General features: G+C 50.6%; 2 protein-coding genes across 4 annotated transcripts in view; one reads left to right on the top strand and one right to left on the bottom strand.

The window, feature by feature from the left end:
- Positions 1-3,093, bottom strand: part of Piezo1 (piezo type mechanosensitive ion channel component 1) — a 64,420-nt gene extending 61,327 nt beyond the window's left edge. For all 3 annotated transcript variants that reach the window (XM_051201379.1, XM_051201381.1, XM_051201380.1), the window contains exon 1: positions 2,739-3,093. In XM_051201379.1, the coding sequence (XP_051057336.1) occupies positions 2,739-2,802 (64 nt within the window). In that variant the 5' untranslated portion in view covers positions 2,803-3,093. The remainder of the gene's footprint in view (positions 1-2,738) is intronic.
- Positions 3,094-16,967: 13,874 nt separating this feature from the next.
- On the top strand, positions 16,968-21,797 carry Cdt1 (chromatin licensing and DNA replication factor 1). Its single transcript, XM_051201538.1, has 10 exons — positions 16,968-17,263; positions 17,732-17,875; positions 17,954-18,105; positions 18,577-18,774; positions 18,860-19,005; positions 19,152-19,252; positions 19,620-19,808; positions 20,138-20,290; positions 20,376-20,577; positions 21,073-21,797. Exons 1-10 carry the CDS (start codon positions 17,048-17,050, stop codon positions 21,231-21,233), a joined length of 1,662 nt encoding a protein of 553 aa, XP_051057495.1. The 5' UTR covers positions 16,968-17,047; the 3' UTR covers positions 21,234-21,797.
- Positions 21,798-22,090: the final 293 nt, after the last annotated feature.

Raw genomic sequence — 22,090 nt, 5'->3', positions numbered from 1 at the left:
GTGTGGTCAGATATATTCCCACAGTGGACAGTAAATGGTGACAATGCAAATACTCTGAGAAGGCATATTCCCACTGTAAACAGTGATACTTCTCAAAGACAATCACTCAAGCTCAGGTGCCACTCTGTTACGGATGTGACAATACTCCCATGCTGTGGTGGGTGCCATACTTATGTTGGACACAGAGCAGAGACCATGCTGCTCTACCACAAGTCTTTCTGATTGTCATCCTTGGTGAGCTTTCTTACTACCTGGTTCTTGCTTAGTGTTTAAGTTCCTGGTTCCCCTGTGAAACAAAGAGTCAGGAGACCTGGTCCTTTCTTCTCCAAGCACAAAACACCCCTCCTGGACATCTCTGGAAGCTTCCATCCCTGGTCCCTGATCCCTTGGTCTCCAGGTCACCAGGTAAGTCTGCCTGAGCTGGTCACTATGCCCTTGAGACTGGAGCATCACTTTGTCTGGCTTTTCAGGTTGTGATCCTGCTAGGGGAGTGACAAGGGGGCTGAACATGTCAGGATGACTCAAACCTTCGTGAAGGCCTGAGCCAGCACCCAGCATATACGATGACTAACCTGTGAAAGCCTTATTTCCAAAACATAGGACTCAAACAGGTCAGAGGGTAGAGGGCAAGGGAACCTGCACAAGAGATGGAGTGAATGTTCAACCTCTAGCAAGAGGTCCCTTAGAGATAGCTATATTCCATAGTAAGGGACAGGATGCCAGTATCTCCTATGGCACCATGCATTGGCTGACTCTGTGCCCTGCTCACCTCCCCCAGCATAAAGAAAATTGTTGATGTCCAAGCCCATAGCCCGGCTCAGAGTCAGGGTAGGTGTGACCTGTGCCTGGGTATGTTCTCATGAATGAACTTTACTGGGGGGACAGTTTGGGCCTAAGGGAAGACAGGGCTATTAGTCATCAATATCCTTTTGAAAGCTCCCCAGGTGACTAACACACAGCCTGGGTGGGAACCCCCTGAGCTGGCAAAACCTGGTTCACATCCGAACCAGACTCAGACTGGAAGCTTCCCCTGCCACCCACGCACTGCAGCTGAAAAGCTAGGGGACCTCCGAGCCCTGACTGATCCTACGGGATCCCTAGCTGTAGGTTGGACCTGAGCTCAAGGTCAATTTCAGTACTGCCAACCACAAGCTAATAATGGTTTGTGCATTTTTTTTTTAAAGACTACAAAAAAAAAAAAAAAAATCAGAGTATTTCATGAGGGTGAAAACATTTACCATCTGCTCTGTCAGAGAAAATTCTGCCAACTTTGTTTAAGAAGGCCCTGTCTGTGGAAAAGGACCTCTTTGATGAAGATGAAGTCTTTCTTCCCACACAAGACCACCTATTCCCTGCCTTGCTTTTCTTGTCCCCAAGCACTTACAAACAGCTGAGGAGCCTCGGTGTCTTGAGAAACAGTTCTTGTTGCGACTATCCCTTTAAGAAGGGTACCTGTACTCTACACTACCATAGACCCATTCAGCTTGTTTTTACAGTCTGCCTGTCTACAGCCCAGTAAGGAAAACAAGCCACCAATGTAGGCCCTGGACCTTGGCTCTCCCGAGTCCAGGCTGAGCTGAGGACAGTGTCCCCTGGCCCCTCCTTTTCAAGCTCAATGGTTTTCATTGATTCCTGCCTTGAAAATTTTCCCCCACGTCTCACCACATTTTGGTGCTAAAATCAAAACTCAGCCTGTCTGGAAGTCACAGTAGGGTTTGCCCAGGATGCCTGACACCCCAGGAGCCTGTTCCTAAGAAATCTACCTACAAACAACCAGGTGAGCAAGCAGTGCCCCTGGAGGAACTGAGGGGATCAAACACAATCCCCCACCTCTGACAGATGGATTTCACACAGGCAGACAAATTTTCACAACACAAAGGGCTCCATCGCTCTGTGGGCTTAGTCTGAGCGTGGAGGCAGTCACATGTGGAGGGGAGTTCACTGCTCCAGGAGGTATAAGGGGGTTAACAGTTGGGCACGGTGCCCTGGGTGAAGCTGAGAGAGCTGCAGAGAAGCCCAGCCCCCATCACTGAAGAAGAGCTCTTTGCAAGCAAAGGACACATGCCATAGTTGGCAATCTCCAGTTCAGACACCAGACCAGAGACTTCTGGGGTGACCTGCGCCCCAGTCCCTCTGGAAGGTAACCAAGTAGGGCATGAGGAAGACAGAAGCTTTTTCCAAGGTATGGTGTACAGTCAGCCTTGGAACTGGGACTAAGAACACTGGGGACTGTGCCTAGGGCTGGATCATTATTCTGGTAGGAAAAGTCTGACTTGAAAAGCTACAGCCAGAACGCTGCCTTCTCCCAGATTGGTCAGGAAGTCGTGATGCAAGTTTGACTTCTCTCTCTCTCTCTCTCTCTCTCTCTCTCTCTCTCTCTCTCTCTCTCTCTCTCTCTCTCTCTTTCTTTCTTTCAAAACACAAAAGAGAACAGAATTTCGCGCTCCCCTCATGACTCAGAAGTTAACAGCCCCTCACCCGGGCCTCTCCATCTAGCCCGCGCGGATACGCCCAACGCTATCTGAAGCACTCCGGGACCCATGCCTCGCCGCTGCCTGCCCTATGCCCGGGCCCGCCAGGGTCGCCTGCGCGCTCACGCCTCAGGAATGCGGGCGCCCTGGGCCGCGAGTCCCGGGGAATCTCCTTGCCTATGCTCGCCCGCGCGCACCCTCGCGGGGCCGGGCGACGCAGCGCAGGGGGACGCGGACGCAGCCTTCCGGCCCGCTCCCTCCACTCACCCGCCAGGAGAGTGCAGGGCAGCAACAGCCAGTAGAGCCCGGCGCCCAGCACGTGCGGCTCCATGCCCCGAGGCCCGGGGACCGCCCGGGGTCGCGCCGCCGTGGCTAAAAGGAGGTGCGGGGGCCGGAGGAACCACGCGTCATGGCACTCAGGGCGGGTCTCCACACGTGTGGAGCGCCGCTGCTAGGACCTCCGGCAGGCCTCGTCCTCTGGCCCGGGTCCGGGCCGGCCGCGCCCTCTGGAACCGACGGCCGGAGCCCGAGCGCGCGCTCGGGGTGTCAGCCCGCCCCGGGCGGAACTTAGGGCGGGCGCCTCTTGTAGGCCGAGCTGGGCCAGACGGCAACTCGGTTGCTCTCTCCCTGCGCCCGCCTGCGGGCCTTTATAAACTCGGCCCCCGCCCTCCCCGGAGTGCCCGCCTCCGCGCTTCCCTCGACGGCCTGGCGCGCCCAGGCACCCCTCGCTGCTCAGCGAAGTCCGCGCGCGCGCACACACACACCGTGATCCAGAGACCCTGGTCCACACACCCCAGAAGACCCTCTGCAGCCTAGTGCAGTCACTCACACTGTGCCGGTGGGGCGCTTCTCCCCAAGGGGCTGGAGTCTGGGACCTGGGGTTGGGCAATACAAAAAGACTCCCAAGGACCAGATTCCCCTGACCCTCGGTAGCACCCACCGCAACTGCGCCCCTCCTGGCTGGAGTAACTTTTCGCTTTGCTCCCCAAGCCGCGAGGGCGCAGCGCCCCCTGGGGGTTGTCAGTTGTTCCGACTATGGCACTGGTGGCCACGTTGGCCAGGACTTGGTAGTTGGGGTGGTGAGACACTGTACTGCTGCGGCACTGGACAGCTGCATCCCACTGTGGTCTGGATTGGGGCTTTGGGACTGCTTCCAGTCATACCTGCACCACTGTGTGTGTGGCTTAATCAGTGTGCTATAGACGGTAGCAAATGCTGCCAACCGCTTGCTGTCCCATTGGTGCCCAGACCAGGTCTGAATCCTGCAAGTGCTTAGAACCTCACCCAAACCATCTGGTTTGGCTCAGTTTTCCCCTTATTAAGGTGGACAGGAGCCGGGCGTTGGTGGCGCCTTTAATCCCAGCGTTTGGGAGGCAGAGGCAGGCATATCTCTGTGAGTTCAAGGCCAGTCTGGACTGCAGAGATCGTTCCAGGACAGGCTCCAAAGCAACACAGAGAAACACTGTCTCAGGGGGGAAAAAAAACAGGACAGGAAAGAATAAAGAAAAAAAGGGCACCAAGTTCAGCATGTTCAAACTCAGGTGCACTGGGGAATGAGTGGAGTTAAGGGCAGAGGCTTAAGGACCAGGAGAGATGGTATGACCACTATTGAGCCTCAAGGCACCAACAGGCAAAATCAACCAGTTACCACCTTGGAATCTTCAGTTCTCCAAAACCACCAGAAATGTGGGCTTTCCCTAGGCATCTAGTGTATAAACATTACCTAACTTTGTCTCCAAGACTCACCTCTAGTCTGGCTCTGAGTGGGTGCTGCCAAGGCATGGGGGAAGTTCTGAAATCCATTTAGACCTTCTAGAGGAGCGGTTCTCAACCTGTGGGTCCCTGTAGGTCAGTTATTTACATTACAATTCACAACAGTAGCAAAGCTACAGTTACAAAGTAGCAATGAAATCATTTTGTGGTTGGAGGTCACCACATAAGGAACTATGGAAGGGATGCAACATTTAAAAAAGTTTAGAACCTCTGTAGAACTGAAATGTTCTACAGTCAAAGTAGCAAAGGGTAAAAACATAAAAGCTGATGCTAAGCACAAAAACTTTCAGAGAAACTAAAATGTATCCTACTGTGTTGTTCTCTGTAGCAGTTAAAGAATATCTGAAGACTCCCTGCACTGTAAGATACAGTGTTACCTACCATTGGAAAAAATGGTAACACCCTTACCTGCTACCCTCACATCCCACAGAGCAAGCATGCTGCCTCAGCCTGCATGCAAGCCTCCTACCCTTTGGTGTCATGGTCAGTCACATACATGTGTTACCTAGGCCAAATAAAATGGACCAGATCCTTAGTGTCAGAACGTCCCTACTTGTTGCTTGCCAAGCAGGGAGAGGCAGAGCAAGGCAGGGCTAGGAAGAGCCTGCCTGGCCACAGACCTAGCACCTCTGTATCACTTTTCTCACTCTCCTCTTTCTTTAGACATGGCTTCGAACTTGCTAGGTAGCCAAGAATAACAAACCTGTCATCTTACTACAGCCACCAAGAGGTGTATAGGATTGCTGGTGTGCACCTTCACACTGAGTTAATGTAGTGTCAGGGATCTGTTCCCTAGGTGGGGAGGATGAAACAGGGCCAGCATAGACAGAGATTAGGCTCTGCCACTAGGGTTCCCACTTTTTCTGAGAGCTGATCCAGTCATCCCTACTTGTCTGTACTGGAATGTTAATTCTATGCAGAAACACCCCAAGTGTCTATTAGTGGTTGAATGGGTGGGTAAACATGAACCATCATGCAGTCGAGTATTACCTGGTTATAGCAGGGAACCAAGTTATGGCACCACTGCACACTAAACATCTGGAAAACACTGAGCCAAGCAAGTGTGGGTGTCTGCCACAAATAGTGTGTGATTCCAGGGGGTTTTGTTTGTATGTTTTTGATTGTTTGGTTAGTTTTTGAAAACTCAAAACCAATTTTCAAGCAGAGCTTGGAATTTGAGTGTTGAGAACAAAACCATCCACAGTTTTGTTCTACCTTTCTACAAAAGGTAGAAACAGACCAAAGGTCCATCTGACCATGTTTTATTTTCATTTTTGATATAGGGTTTCACTATGTAGCCTTGACTGGCCTTGAACTTGCTGTGTAGACCAGACTGGCCTCCAACTCAGAGAGATATGCCTGCCTCTGCCTCTGAGTGCTGAGTTCATGCCTAACTTTATGAAAGTATCTAGATTAAGTCAGTTCAGACACGGAGAATAGAAGACTGCCAGAGCAGAGTGTGGGGAGGAAAGAGATTGTCAAGGGGAACTTAAAAGGTTCTGGGGCTAGGCATGGTAGCACAAACCAATCATCCCAGCTCTCAGGAGGCAGGAGAATTGTAAGTATGAGGCCAGCCTGGTCAGATCCACCATATCTCCAACAATGAAGAAGGAAGAGGAGGAGGATTTTTAAAGCCCCTCAATTGCACACTTAAAAATGGTTTAAAATGGTGTAGGATGGTAGTCCATGTCTTTAGCTCCAGGACTCAGGAAGCAGAGACAGGCAGATCTCTGAGTTCAAGACCAGTGTGGTCTAGAACAAGTTCCAGGATATCCAGGGCTACACAGAGAACCCTGTCTCAAAGAAAGGAAAAGGAAAATAGTTAAAATACCAAGTTGATGCTGTGTGATTTACTATAGCAAACAGTTTTAAGAACTACAAACCTGTTGACACAATTTTCAAATAGTACATCCTAATACCCCCGCCCAGAGGCAGCCCATGTTGCTAACTTCTCTAGCATTTTGCTTCCTTGACTCCTGTGATATTTAGGGAGCTATTATTTCAGCTCCCTGAGTATATTTCTGTCAAATGCCAGTCCCCATTCTTGGAAACAGGGAAATTCATCAAGCTGGCTTGTACCTGCCTTTGCCTGCAGATTGAAGACTTTTCCAAAGGGCTGTTTTGGCCTAGGCACAGAAACAGGCTCTATCAAGATGCCACTGCAGCAGACGGCATTCCCAGTTCCTTCCTCTCTCCATCTAGGGTCGGCAGCTGGCAGCTCCAGAAGGTCTCTCCAGATTGAGAGGACCTGGGACGCTCACGCTGGGGATCATGCCTGGAGCTATCACTTGCCCTCCTCCCTTCACACAAGCCAACCACCACACATGGTTATAGATACCCCTTCCTTCCAGAGCCTAGTAGTGGTCCAGAGGACTGGTCTTTCCCCCTTGAAGACCTATCACAACTCTGCTTGTGACAACACTGGACATGAGTCTTAATGACCCCAACTCCAAATCTGTTATTTGGAGTTGTATCTAGAATCTGCCTGTTACCTAAATGTCAGGTGGAATTAAAAGGTTGATCTTTGAAGTTGCACATAGTGGGACACATTGTGAGTCCAACATTCAGATGACAGAAGCAGGAGCATCACAACAAACTCAAGGCCAGTCTGGGCTACAAAGTAAGACCATGTCTTAAAACAAATAAAAAGCCGAGTATGGTCAGGCAGTGGTGGCTCATGACTTTAATCCTAGCGCTTGGGAGGAAGAGGTTCGAAGGTGGAGCTTGAAGGCAGCCTGGTCCACAGAGTAAGTTCCTGGACATCTAGGGCTACACAGAAGAAACCCTGTCTTGAAAGATATATGGGAAATCAAGGCCACCCTTAGCTACCTGAAACTCAGTCTCAAACGAACAGTTAATGGTCAGTCTAAAGGCCAGAAATATGGCTGAGCTCAGTGGCTAAAGATGCTTGCAGCTAAGTCTGACTACCCAACTTGGATCCCTCAGAACCCACATGGGGAAAGGACAGAAAGGGCTCCTAAAAGTTGTCTTCTGACTTCAACATACACGATGTGGAGCACGCACGCACGCAGACATACAGACACACACATACACACATACCAAATAGATGTTTTTCAAAAAACAGAGAAAAATAACATTGGTAGTGGAGACCCCTCTGGAAGCATGCCAGTGGGGCTTGTGGCCAGGAACCTTTGGCAAATTACTAACAGGAATGGGGTGGGGGCAGGGGTGAGTGTTCAGCCCACACTTATGTGAGGAAGACGGGGGAAGGCAGCCAGATTAGTCATCAGCATTTTCCAAATGAGTTCGGCATCAGAAGGATGTCTGTGGTTATACTAGCCCATCTAAGCAGTGAAACCAGATCAGGACTGGAGTGGGGATTTTGGAGGGACAAGCCCAAACCAAGCAGAGGTTGATGGCACAGATCCAAGCCCAGAGTTGCACTGAACCGCACAAATGTCCCAGTGAGGTTGTTTCTGGACAGACCACAGAGGAGCTATAACTGATGACCTCTGTCCAGCCTTCCATGGCCCTGAACCATTGCACTATCTCTAAGAAGCAACAGTAGCTGAGTGGCTCTCCTAGGGAGGGAGCAAGCTTTCTGATCCACCTTAACTTTGGAACAAAGTGAGCAAGAAACAGTGCTACTAGCTCTATCACCTGCTCTCCAGCCCTGGTAAGTGCTCCTTGGCCTCCCCTTCCCCCAGGTCTGCCACCCCCATCCTGGCCCTTAGAAGCAGGGAACCACAGCTTGGCCTCTTCCAGGGCCTGATCAGAGCCAGGAGGGGAGGAACTGTGCAGACTTGGCTACCCCTGCCAGCTTTTTCTTACCCACAGCTGGGTGTGGAGGCGGGTCCTGCGCAGGGGTGGAGCTGCTCATGAATTCAGCACCTTCCTCCTTTTCGCAGAAGCTCCAGGAGGGGTTACAAAGGAAGGCCCAGCCCCACTCTGGAAGCTTGTCCTATCCCTTCATGACCTGGCTTTCTTAAGGCTAGGGTGCCCTGCTGCCTCCCAGTCTCTGTGGGGAAGAAAAGTTACCTGTTTTTCAGGGAAGGTCAGAAAGCACACTCATGCTGGCCACAGTGAGGATAGCCCTCCTCACATGCCCCAAGGGCCCACCTAGGTCAGGGATAGAGAAGAGATGAGAGGTAAGGACTTGGGCATCCAGGGCCTAACTGCTGACTATGTCACTCCTGTCCTTACAGGTGACATTGACCAGTACTTACAGATCTCAGGTTAGCCATTCTTTACTGTTTAACTGCTATTTACCTGCACAGTAGCACCTCAGAGCGCACTCAGAGGGTTTCCCTCTGTCATACAGCCACCTGAATGCCACCCCAAATTTCTAATTCTTCCGAATGACTTATGAGCCCCTTAGCTGCCCTGGTCACCATGTCTGGACATCTAAGGTTGATGAACTTTTTGATAACCCTACCTCCTAGGTGTAACTATGATGACTATAGATCTGAAAGCTCCTGGGCTATTTCAGGGCCAGCACAGAGAATCACAGGGTCAGGGCCCTTGACATTACTGCAGATGCTAACTACCAACCCCAACCAGCAAGCTGCATACCTTGTATCCATGGACAGTAATGAGTTTATAGGAACCCTCAACCTGAATCAACCTACTTTCTGCTATAGTTCTTTGTTGGCAGGGAGGATAAGATGGCTGGGACACACCTGTATCCACATATGTTCATTCCTAATGGGGTCTAGCTGCCCTTTTTGACAGCTGTGGGCAAATACTCAAGTCCTGAGGTGTTTCAGGTCTTTATAGTACCCTTGAATGTGACTGAGTGACCAGCTTCATGGAGCTAGCCCAGCCAAGACCAGCCTTCCAGCCCTGTCTGTCCTGCTTGGTCCTCCTTGGTCTCCCTTGCCACTCACTGTTCCCTGAAGGACCAGCCTCAGAAGAATCCTTGCCAGAGCCTTTATCTCCAGCTCTGCTTCCCTGTGTTCCAGGCGAAGCATCCCCAACCCTTGGCTTGGATGTGGCTCAGTGGTAGAGAGTTTGCCTGCCATGTGTGTAGCACTGGCTTCTATTGGTGTGTGTATGCACTGTCCTGACACAGTCTCTATGATTAGGTATCAAAGAAAGCCAGGACAAGTCCCTGTACCTGTGGCTTCTCTCAGGACTTCTTACTCCATCCCCTACCCTAATCTCCCTCCTAGGGGCTGGGCTCCCCCACTTCCCCAGCCTTCTGACCCCATATACCCTCATCTGGCCCCATATAACCTCCGCCATTTTGATTACAGGCTCTCTTGGCCTCTTTCTCTACTCCTTTCACTCTGACCCACCCACTCTCCTCTCATGGTCCTGTTCAGTCTGCTGTCTTGGTTCAGTCTGGACCATTCTAGATGCCTCTGGCTGTTTTCTCTCTCAGTCTACAGTAAATCTCCCCAACCATACCTAGGAGCAGTCATGTCCTCATCGTTTTCATTCACCTACTACAGCAGTTGTTGAGGAAGAAAAAATAGAGCTCAAAGCTAGGGTCCCTGCAGGTTTAGCACCTTGCCCCTGAACATAGCATCCTGCACTACAGCTGTCTGTGACCTCCCACTCTCCCTTAGGATCCCCCTCTCACCTCTGGGGTCTTTGAACCCTTCACTGAGCTGGTCTTTAATTACGGTGGGTTGTTACTATGTGGGGGTGGTAGGGAGTGGAGGTGGGAGATAGGGCCATCAGTCAACAGGCCCAGCGCCTCTGCCAGCACTCTGCCTCTCGCCTGCTGGCTGTGAAGGTTTCCCTGCTAAAGAAAGCCTGGCTCAGTGAACACCCATTACCTCAGCCCTGAGCTGGCCTTTTAGACAGGTCACTGACAGATAAAGTCCCCTGCAGATTCCTTCATCACCTCCTTGTGCAGGGGCACATCTGAAGGCTGGACCAAGTCAAGGGGAACTGTAGATTCCCTCTCAGAAATCTTTCAGGCACAGCTTGGTGCAGGAATGCTGGGAATTCCCTCCAAGATGCCAGGTCTGGGATGGACTGCCTGGAAGACCAGAATGTGTTCCCGGGGGTGGGGCCCATGACTGACTCCTCCTGCCATCTGCCACCTGTCTGTTTATGTCCCTCCCTGGGTCCTTCCTCTTTCCCTGAAGTGTATTTGTCCTTTCCTCCTTACCCAGACAGGACTGCATCAAAAGTTGCTAAAGGTCACACAGATCTAGCTGCAAGACTTCGAAGCTCAAGTGCCACAGCCTAGAAATTGTTCTCCTTTCCCCAAATGCCAGGGCCAGAGCTGTCTGGCCTATCACTGTAGCACATCACATTTGTCACCAATCCTAAATGTGGGTGGATTCTGTTCTTCAACATTGTCCATGAGGCAGAGGCAGGCCTACACTGACTTGTGGTTTACATAGTGAGGTCAGTGGGCAAGCACTTTTTCTAAGAGGGGTTGAGTTTCTCATGCAGGCCCTGTACATGCTGCATCTGGCCTCAGGTTTGTTTTCTGTTTGTTTTGTTTTGTTTTGTTTTGTTTTTGAGACAGGGTTTTTCTGTGTAGTCCTGGATATCCTGGAACTTGCTCTGTAGACCAGGCTGGCCTTAAACTCAGAGATCCACCTGCCTCTGCCTCCCGAGTGTTGGTATTAAAAGCATGCACCACCAATGCCCAGCTTTTTTGTTTGTTTGTTTGTTTTGAGGTAAGTGTCTCATACTGTAGCTCAACTTGAGGCAAGCCTCAGCCTCCTGAGTGACTTTATCTTAAATGCCATCCACCTGTGATACAAATGCTGTGGGCTTTTCCAGATAACTACATCAGCTCCTCTCCAGCTCTCAGATCTATACAGACTTCCTGCCAGAAACAGGAAATTAAGCATTTCATATGGGCTGGAATGTCCCAGGAGCCAGGGAATCATGGGAGGTTTCAAAATGTAATAGACCTTAAACAGCCAGACTCCCAGAGGCTGCAGATGCAGAGGAGTTGGCCATTTAAGCTTACTGGGGCACTAAAGGAGGTATTCTAGCTCGGTGTTCAGTGAGGTCTGATGGGCCTCCGGGAGCTTCTGCTCTTCCTCCAGGAACAATGAAGGCTTGGGCACAGTAGCAGCAAAGCAACGGCAGCCCAGAAGTGCCTGCTGGAAAGGGTTCAGGGGAAGGAACCTTGGGATGAGCCTGTTTGTCTCACCATGTTCAGGCCCTGGCTTCCTCCTAGAAACTATGTAGTTTGGGGAATGTTGGAGACTGCCAGGGTTTTATTGAATTATTCAGGTACTTCTAGGCATTTTCTCTTGAGTTCTCATAAATAATTCAAAGACCCTTTGCCATGAAGGAGGATCTAAGTATGTGGCCCTCAGTGGGCACTGGGGGATAGCAGGCAGATAAGAGGCAGTGGGTACCTTAGCCCTGCTGACTAGTGGTCCTAAAGAAGGGCTCTTGCACCCAGAGTCCCAAGATCCAATTGCTTCACTAAGTCCATAACTATGCGACCTTCCACCTAATTGACCAGGCTGTGCATTCAGGACCTTGTGTCATAGTTGGTCTTGATAGTTGACTGTGCAGCTAGTGGGGATTCTGTGCCCATGGGACTTTTACAGCTCAGCTGTGGTCAGGATGGGTTTCTGTCTAGGCTGACACCCATAAGTCATTTCCTGCTAACAGAGTCTAGGCTAGGCTTCTCACCATGCCCTACTTCCACCAAGCCTTGCGGCTCCATTTGAAATAGGAGGTACAAGAGAGAGGAACCAATGCTGAGAGGTTCAGCATTCTATCTAAGGCTATTCAACCAATAGAGATGGAGCTATGAAGGCAACCAGGATGATAATGGCAATGGTGATGGTGCTGGTGCTGATGATGAGGGTGGCCACGGTAGTGGTAATGGTGATGATAATCAAGATGATTTTGGTGGTCAATAATAAAGGAACATGTCAAATGTCTCATTAAAAAAATTCTATTATCCAGGGGTAGTGTTGCACGCCTTTAATCTTAGCACTTGGATGGCAGAGCTAGCCAGAACTCTTGTGAGTTTGAGGCCAGCCTGAACTACATTTTGAGTTCCAGGACAGCAAAGGCTATAGAGTGAGACTCTCTCTCAAAAATATAAATAAGTTGGGAGTGGTGGTTACACCTTTAATCCCAGCATTCTGGATGCAGAGGCAATGACAGGTCAATCTGTGTGAATTCAAAGCCAGCCTGGTCTACACATTGAGTTCCAGGACAGACCATGCCTCAAACAAACAAAACAATAAATAATTTGTTTATTTTGAGAGACATTTGGGGCATAACTGACACAACTTAATTATTATAAGTATTGCTTTTGGGGGTGGGGTTCAAGGGGTTTCTCTGTGTAGCCTTGGCTGTCCTAGAAAGCACTCCTTCAGGCTGGCTTCAAACTTAAGAGATTCATCTGCCTTTGCTGGGACTAAAGGTGTGCACCACCACCACCACCAGGCTATTACAAGTATTGCAACCAGGTGCTAGAGAAATGGCTCAGTGGTTATGAGGGGGCCCAGTTTTGATTTCCTGCACCCAAATGGCAGCTCACAACCACCATCTATAATTACAGTCCCAGGGGATCCAACATTTTCTGGTCTCCACTGGCAATGTACAAAAGTGGTACACAGACATACAAGCAGGCAAAAGACCCATACAAAACCACAAAACTTTGCCAAAATTATTGTCATCTGACTCTTACTACTTTTTGTAATGTACTAGTAGAAAATCAAAACCACACAGCTCATACTCCATTTGTATTGAACAGAGCAATGTTAAATGCCCACACAAGGAACGCAATGGTTACTTGTCAACTTGACAGAATACAGAACCACCTGAGAGGCAGGCCATTAGATGTGCCTATGAAAAACAATCTTTTTATTTTATATTCATTGGTGTTTTGCCTGCATGTATATCTGTGTGAAAACGTCAGAAGCCTTGGATCTGGAGTTACAGACAGGTGTGAACTGCCATGTGGGTGCTGGGACTCAAACCTGGATCCTCTGGAAGAGCAGCTAGCGCCCTTAACCTCTGACCCAACACTCTAGCCCCCTAAGAAGAACAATCTTGCATTAATTAAGTTAACTGGAAGACCCACCCACTATGGGCAACTTCATTCCCTAGGCAAAGATCCTAGGCTGCAGAAGTAGAGGAAGCAAGCTAAGCACTAGCATACTAATTAGCACTAGCATGCATTAATTCTTTGCTCTCTGTGTTTGACTCTGGATGTAATGTGACCAGCTCCCTTCCAGACTCCCCTCTGTTGTGACTTCCTTGTCATGACAGACTGAAATCTGAAGTTGTGAGCTGAATCAATTCTCTCTGAAGTTACTTTTCTCAGGATATTTGATCACAGCAACAGGAAAGAAGCTAAGAGGGCTAAAGGCAGAGTTAGCCTCTCCCCATCTGATGCTTTCCAAAACAAAGTTTGAGAAGAGGGCCTCTGTCATCATCGAGATAAAACGAGGCTCTCAGCTCCTTGCTTCAGGAGCTGCCCTAAGACAAGACACCCTGGTAATGACAAGGAGACTGCTTTTGGAGGGAAAAGAAACAGTGTCATTCAACTTGTGGCAAGCAGTAGCATCTTCTCAGGAATCCTGCTCTAGCCCATCCATAATGGATTTCAAGGTTGTCTGGCAGACAGGGAGACATGCACAGATCAATTCTGGCTGAGACCCAAATGCCTTCATCAAAGGTGAAAGCTGCCTCTCTATATTTGGCCACAAACCTCAAGTTAAAAGCCAAGACACAAAAAAGCTCCTCCGTGGCTGCAGGTGACTCACAGGTCCTCAACAGGTCTCTGAGGGATTTCATGTTGTTCCAGCATCAGTTCCAGTTTCCTGTCTGGGAGTGTGGAGGCGACCAGCAGATGGGGAGCTGGCAGTAGGAGGGGTGAAGGTCCAGCTCGCTGGCTCAGCAGCTGTACGCCGAGAAGTGCTTTGAGTGAGACAGAGAAGCCATCCCAACAACAGAAGCAGGCTGTCTGTTCAGCAAACCTGTACAGAAGTCATTCTCTTTCATTAAACAGATTTGAAGCCAGTGAAGGGCTGCACAGCCACACTTTCTTGTCATTGTTTCTTACGGGTGACACCAGGATGCAACAGGCAGGCATAGCCTGCAACCTTTCATTCTGTGCCTGTATTGAGGTTGTAGCTTGGCAGGGAGTGGGTTCTAGGGAAGTTAGGCAAGGTCAGAATGTGACTATCATCAATACTGAGGTCCTGTGGCAACTCTTAACCATCCTTAGGTGGTGAGAAAGTAAATGGTGTTGATGACAATGGTAAAAGTGGTTATGACCGTTACTTTTTCTATTGTTATAACAAAATACCCAACAAAAGCAACCTAACAGAATTTAGGATCACCATGGATACACACCTTTGGGTGTGTCTCTTGGGATGTTTCCCAAATGATTTAACTGAGGAGGGAAGACCCATCCTGAGTGTGGGTGGCACCATTCTGTGGACTACATGAAAAGGAGAAGGCTGAGCATCAGAGCTCATCTCTCCTGACTGTGGTTCACTGCACCCAGCGGCCTCTCATTCCTGCTGCCATGCTTTTCCTGACACGATGAACTGTACCATCAAACCATAGGCTAAAAACCCAACTCTTCCCTCCCCACAGAGCTTTAATCAAGTTTCACGTTGAGTGTGTGTGTGTGTGTGTGTGTGTGTGTGTGTGTGTGTGTGTGTTTGAGACAGTTTCTCTGTAATATCCCTGACTGTCCTGGAACTTGCCTTGTAGACCTGTGTAGTGGGATAATTCACTTTGTCTCCTTCTATGGCACTGACCACACCCATTGGGGAGTGGAGCCAGGGGAGGAAGTGACCTGGGGAACTAAGTCGGAGGAGGCACAGGAGAGTGCTCTCTTGCAAGCCACAAGGGGACAGGAGGACTTCTGGAGGAATTCTTGGAAGCAGGAACCTGTTGGTGTTCATCTGTCTATGTTGTGAGTTATTTCTCCCTGAATAAACATCTGTTCAGCCTAATTGTTTATCCTGATCCTTATTAAACCGCAATAGACCTGGCTGGCCTTGAACTCTCAGAGATCTGCCTGCCTCTGCCTGGGATTAAGGGCAAGTGCCACCACCTCCAGGCTACTTTGACTTTGGGCTTTAAGGCTCCATGGATTGGAAGGGGCCTTGACAAAATACCTGATAAAAGTAAGTTAAGGAGTTGTTTTGCCTCCCAGTTTGGGGGAGGGCATGGCAGGAATGTGAAGCTAGCAGATCTCTGTGAGTCTGAGGGCAGCTTGGTCTACACAAGAGAGTTCCAGGACAACCAGGGCTGTTACACAGAGAAACCCTGTCTGGGGGGGGGGGAGGGGGGGGAGAGGAAGAAAGAAAAGAAAGGAAGAAAATCCCTCATGGATATGCCCATGCCCAGAGGCATGGTGACTCTAAATCCCCATCAAACTGATGGAGAAGATTAGCCATCAGTTAGGTGACACAGTTCAGACAGTAGAGTGCCATTTCCTTGTATGTGTAATGCCTTGGGTTCCATTCCTCATCACTGCAAAAGCAAAACAATGGGAATCTATTTCAAAACATCTGAGTTGCTGAGTCTGGCCTGATTCCTCTGGAGTTACATTTGTTTGCTTGTTGTCTTACCTTAAGAGAGGCCACTAGCACACAGGGTGGTAGGTAGTTCCTACCCCAGAACTTTCTCTAGTCCTAGGAGAACATCTGATTGGCTTAGCCATGCATCACTTATCTAATCAGCTGTGACCAGGAGGCAGCTGGCTTTGTCTTGTCACTGAGGCAAATAAAGATTTCCTGAGGGGCTCCAATGCTGTGTCATCCAAAGGCCTACTTTTCAGGGCTGGCCTTACAAATGTGGAGGAATGGTTACAAAGGCTGCTCCGAAGGATCCAGAAGGGATACTGGCTGTGAGGCTCCAGGGCATACCACACCCTAGAGGTGCTAGCACCAAGTCTCAGAACTCACTACTTCTAAATCCTGGTCCTTCACCCCACAGCTGCAGATACATTTTAGACTGATGCACTGAACTGCACAAGCCCCCCAGCTCCTCAGAACTCTCCTTTGGTGTAACTTGTCCTTACAGCTATTCAGGTCCTGCTTCTGCACTGTCCCCTCCCCTTATGCTCTCCCTCCTTCTTGGGAGCCACCTTTGCCCAAAATGACAGTACTATGCGCATGGCCATTCCCATCAGGAGTGTTGGGAGCGTTGGGTAGCAGTGACTGAGGAAATCAGGTGATGAGGAAATCAGTCCTTCTGCGTGGCATTCCTGATTTCCCAGCCTTTTGGCAGCTTCCTGCCCTGGAGCCCCTCCCAGAGCCGACCTCTGTACTCCATAGGCCGGATGTGGCAAGAGAACTGAGATGCTTTTGGAGCCTGTTGGGTTGCGTGAGTCGTCCTGTGGAGACTCATCGCGCATCTGGGACCAGATATTCAGCAGTTGCTTGTGACTCTGATCCAGCTACTTTGCTGGCATGCGAGACCAGACTATTATTCTGCAAATGTGAAAAACAGGAGCAAAATCGTCTTTCATCTGACCGCCTCTTTGCCGGGCCGGGAGCCATTGGCTCATAGCCAACCTTCTTCTCCTTGAGCGCGACGTGGACTTGAGACCAGTACGCGCCACAGCCTAGCTAGCCCGTGTAATTGACGGACAGCGCATGAGCTATGCCGCACGTCAGCGCGCCAATGGTCAGAAGTCCAACCCATTCCTGTCCACCCACCCCTGGCCGCTCCCACTCAGCGTTCACTCAAAACGAATGCAGCAGGGAGGTGGCCCGGCGTGACGCATGCGCATCTTGGTACATTCTAGCGCGCATGCTCTGGAGTATGCACATTTCCCCCTCCAAGAGCCGTGCGGAATGGTACATCCTGGGCGGGGCAAGCCGAATCCGCGAAAACCGCGCGAAATCCGCGGGAACTAGCTTTTTGGCGCCATGGCGCAAAGTCGTGTTACCGATTTCTATGCGCGCCGTCGCCCAGGCCTTACTGCTCCGCGGGCCAAGTCGGCCTGTCTCACCCCGAGCCCCAGTGGGCTTGTGACCCCTCAGTTCACCCGGAGCAGCAGCCGCAAGCGCGCCCGGCCCTCCACCGAACCCAGGAACGACCAGCCCTCGCCGCCTGCGCGCCGCAGGCTGCGGCTTCCTGGACTGGTAAGGCGCACTTGGGACCCTCTGTTAGAGGAAACCCTGGCTATCGGGCGCTGGAGCAGGGGACTGGGAGCCAAGACTGAGGGAGGAGTAGAGTCTGGAGCAGGCGGGGCACTCCTCTCCCCAGGGGAACCAGCAGCTACCCTACAGAAGGGACCTGGGCTTGCTGGGAGGATGCTGCAGGCAAGGGTTAGGAGTAGTTGTTCAGCAAAGAATTGGGCTGGAGCGTCTAAAATGGAGAGAAAACACAACAGAGTAAGGCCTGGAAGCTGCTTCAAGGAGGAGGAGGCCCAACAGACCAGGTGGATCTTTTCCTGTGTTAGCAAACGCCTCAATTGACAGGCACCCCCAGGAGCCTAGGGTCTAGTGAACTGACAACCTGGTCTGGCTCTGCAGCTCAGCGCTCTTCCTGCAAAGCAGGTACCCCCTCGCCACCCCAGGGTATTGATCCTGTGGTTTCTTGATTATCAGGACTCGTGCCCCAGTTCCCCAGCTGGTCCCAGCTCTCCAGCTGACCCTGGTTCCCCAGTAAGCCCATCTCCTGTCAAGAAAATAAAGAGCACCACTGTTTCAGAAGGTCCAGGCCTTTCTGCCACACCTCAGCAGCGGGACAAGGTAAGGAGGCTGGACTGAGGGTGGGCTGCGGGCAGGGTTATGAATAACTGATAGAACTAACAGCATCTGTGTCCCTAGGTCCCCTCAAAGGACTCTATCTCAGAGCTCCAGTCCTGCCTGAGGCGGGCACGTAAGTTGGGAGCCCAGGCTCGGGCCCTAAAGGCTAGAGTCCAGGAGAATGTTGTGGAGTCTTGTACTTCAGATGCCAAGGTGCCCACAGAGCAACCATGGTGAGTCCTAGTGGGCCACAAGGTTCAAGGGAGGACAGGCTGTTGGGAGACACTGTAGAGCCTGAGTGGGGGGCCAGGGTGCCATGACTTCCCGGAGACAGCTAGTGCTGGGAGCCAGATTGCCTAGACATGTACACACTAGTCTACTCTTCACCAGCACTATGCCCTTGTCCCCCATCTGAAAAGGACATGGTCACTTCTGCCTTTGGCTCGGCTTGGTACTGTGGGCAGCTGTGGATGCTGTGCCTGTGTCTCTGTTTCTCCAAGCTGAAGGTGCTGGGCAGGCAGGTGAGGCAGAGCTGGTATGTGGAGCAGATTGCTGCTTGTCCCTTTCTGGTGGTTCTCACAGGCAGCAGTAGGTCAGCAAGGACAAGGCTCTAGTTGTAAAGGGCTCTGCTACCATGTCTGGTGGTGGAGGTGGGGTCATATTGTGTGGCTCTATGGTCTAATGAGACCACTTCCCATTGACAGTGTGGAGAAGGTCCCTGCCTACCAGCGCTTCCATGCCCTGGCCCAGCCTGGTCCCCCTGGCCTTGTCCTGCCCTACAAGTATCAAGTGCTGGCCGAGATGTTCCGTAGCATGGACACCATCGTGAGCATGCTTCACAATCGATCTGAGACTGTGACCTTTGCTAAAGTCAAACAAGGTGTCCAGGACATGATGCGCAAGTGAGTGTCGTGGGAGAGTGGGTTTAGTTGCCAAAAAGTGGTGCCAGTCTGCATGGTCACTCTGACCCAGCCCTCTCTCCTGTAGACGCTTTGAAGAGCGCAATGTGGGCCAGATCAAAACCGTGTACCCCACATCCTATTGCTTTCGCCAGGAACGCAATGTCCCTACTTTCAAGGACAGCATCAAGAGATCTGATTACCAACTTACCATAGAACCCTTGCTGGACCAGGGTGAGTCTCTGGTGAGCCTGTAGGTGTGCCCACTCACCTTGGACTTGCCAGGGTGCATGAGGTGTTGGTAACAGCACTAGTTTTTGGATTTCAGTTACAGGTAGGCAGCTGCACAGGCCCAGGCTCACCATGTTTTCCTCTTACAGAGTCTGGTGGTGGTGCCACCCAGCTCACAGCCACGTGCCTCTTGCAGCGCAGGCAGGTCTTCCGACAGAACCTGGTGGAGCGAGTCAAGGAGCATCACAAGGTGAGTGCTAAGAGTTAATGGAGGCCATTGAGCAGGTTCAATCCCTGCTGTAAGAGAACATGGCCTTAAGTGCCTCACTGCCTCTTCAGTGGCTATCTTAAAATGTGAGGAGGGTTGATTCCTCTACTGGTATCTTCCTTATACGCCATAGGCTGGAGCTGGGGCAGAGCTGCCTGGAACTCAAGAGCTGGGGACCTCAGGATTACCTTGAGACCCTGAGGAAACTCTCCTCATTGTCGACAATTCCCTATGCTAGGAACATGCCTCTTTATACCTGGCTGTGTACTTAGGCACAGAAAGGCTAAGTTGTTTTGCCCAGGGTTTTCTAGCTGGAAATGAATTGATCCCAACACTCCTTTTCCTCCAGGCTTTCCTTGCTTCATTGAACCCCCCCATGGCTGTGCCTGAAGACCAGCTGACACGCTGGCACCCACGCTTCAATGTGGATGAAGTGCCTGATATTGAACCTGCTGAACTGCCCCAGCCCCCTGTCATGGAGAAGCTCAGCACTGCCCAGGAGGTGTTGGCCCGAGCTCGCAGCTTAATGTCACCCAAGGTGAGGCTCTCTGGCCTCTAATTTCATCTCTTCTCAGGGAGTACAGCAGCCTGACCCCAGTGGATGGGGGTAACAGCTGAGTGCCTCTGGGTTGGTTACTTGATACTTTCTCAGCTAAGGGCACAGGAATAAGATGTGCCCTGAACCTTCTCACTCACACACTCACTGTACCAGCTCAGCTGTCTTTGTATATATGCTGGGACTCCAAGACTAGGGAACTTGAGAGAGAAGGGATTCCTGGGTGGGACCCATGCAAGGCAAAGGCGTCTCCTCACAGGACTGGGCAGTTAGTTACCATTTGTGACATCTGACCTGTGCCTACACTGTAGATGGAGAAGGCCTTGAGTAACCTGGTCTTGCGCTCAGCTGAGTCTAGTAGCCCTGGGTCCTCTAATCCAGCACTCCCAGCCACCCCACCAGCCACTCCACCAGCTGCCTCTCCCAGTGCCCTGAAGGGTGTGTCCCAAGCCTTGCTGGAGCGGGTGAGTGCTGGTTAATGGGTGGGGGGGGGGCTTGGTGACAAGAGGGGGCCTTGGTAACTATTTGCTGTTGACCCACTCCATATAGATAAGGGCCAAGGAGGTTCAAAAGCAGCTGGCACAGATGACACGGTGCCCAGAACAGGAGCTTCGGCTGCAGCGGTTAGAGCGCTTGCCAGAGCTGGCCCGTGTGCTACGTGGTGTCTTTGTGTCTGAGCGCAAGCCAGCACTCACTATGGAAGTGGTCTGTGAGAGGATGATGGACAGTTGCCGAGCTGCCCTGAGCCCAGGTTTGTACAAAGCAAAAAAAAAAATGGTGAGGGGCTGGAGAGATGGCTCAGAGGTTAAGAGCAATGGCTGCTCTTACAGAGGACCAGAGTTCAATTCCTAGCAACCACATGGTGACTCATAGCTACCTGTAATAAGATCTGGCACCCTCTTCTGGCCTGCAGACATAGCATACCTGAAGGCAGAACACTGCACACATAATAAACCTTTAAAAAAAAAAGATAGCATAGTCCATTTCTGACCAGGGACAGTTTGTTTGCTTGCCATGGACTTGTTAGAATCCCAGTCCTGCCTGCTCACCAGGCTTGGAGTATGTGGGTCTTGCCCTTGCTGTTCGTTCCCCTGGTATTTGAGAGCAGTGCCCAGGCCTCTGCTTGCATCCACTACACACAGGTTAAGCCTTGAGGAAGGCCTTGAGGGGTATAAGGCACCAGGCTGGGTAAGTGAGCTAAGCAAGTCATCCAGGCACTGCTCAAATCCATAATGCACTTCCACAGGGGAGATGGAGAAGCACGTGTTGCTGCTGTCTGAGTTGCTGCCAGACTGGCTCAGCTTGCATCGCATTCGCACTGACACTTACATCAAGCTGGACAAAGCTGCTGACCTAGCTGGCCTCACTGCAAGGCTGGCCCACCGGATCCACACTGAGGGGTTATGACTCAGTTCTTCACCTGGTGATCTGTTGCCTTTATCAGTACAATGCACTTGAGCATCTCTCTCAGTATCACAGGCCCAAAGGCTTACCACCAGTATGGGCAGCAATTGTGCCCATGAAGTGTGGGTGTTAAATTAGTTTCTGAGGCTTTGGGATACCCCAGACCCAGCACTTGTGTGGGTGTTGGGTAAATAGACTTGAAGAGCAGAATATGTTCGATGTTCATCCCACAAACTACTCATCTAGTTCTAGGTACTGTCAAGGACCAGTTGGGAGCCCTAGGTGAGCCTAGCCTATTCTCTGTGCTCATGAAAGCTGCTGTCTTGGTTAGAACCTTATGACCCACACAGAGAACTTGGACTACTGGTCAGCTTTCACAAGGACAGGGAGTTATGAAGGGCAGAGTGAAATTGGACCTTCTGTATATAATGGAAATAGTTTTATAGGTTGTGAGATGAAAGTTTTTATTTTTTAAATCTTCTGTAACTATGACCTTGGATGTGAATTTTAATCTTGGCTTTTAATAAAGTCATGTAAGATTTAAATAAAAGCACTACGGAGATTAAACTGAATGGGTCACCATAAAATACCTGTAAATGATACCCTGCTGTTGTATAGTGTCTTCTTTGGCTAGTAAAAATCTGGGTGAGAACAATCTTGCTGGGGGGTGTGGTTCATCCCTACAAACAACCTGGTATTGATGTTCAACAAAACACGGTTAAGGTAGTGATTGGATGATGCCCTTGGGCCACTCCCATTTTGATCCTAAAGGAATGACCCAGAAAACTTACTAGAGGCAGTGGCTTCTATACAGAGCTGAGTCTACTGGTTTCCACCTGATTTGAAGAGGTCTGCTTGGT

This window comes from Phodopus roborovskii, unplaced genomic scaffold, assembly GCF_943737965.1.
Source record: "Phodopus roborovskii unplaced genomic scaffold, PHOROB, whole genome shotgun sequence".
NCBI lineage: Eukaryota > Metazoa > Chordata > Mammalia > Rodentia > Cricetidae > Phodopus > Phodopus roborovskii.
Note: the sequence above shows the minus strand (reverse complement) of the source record. Positions and strands in the feature narration are given on the sequence as shown.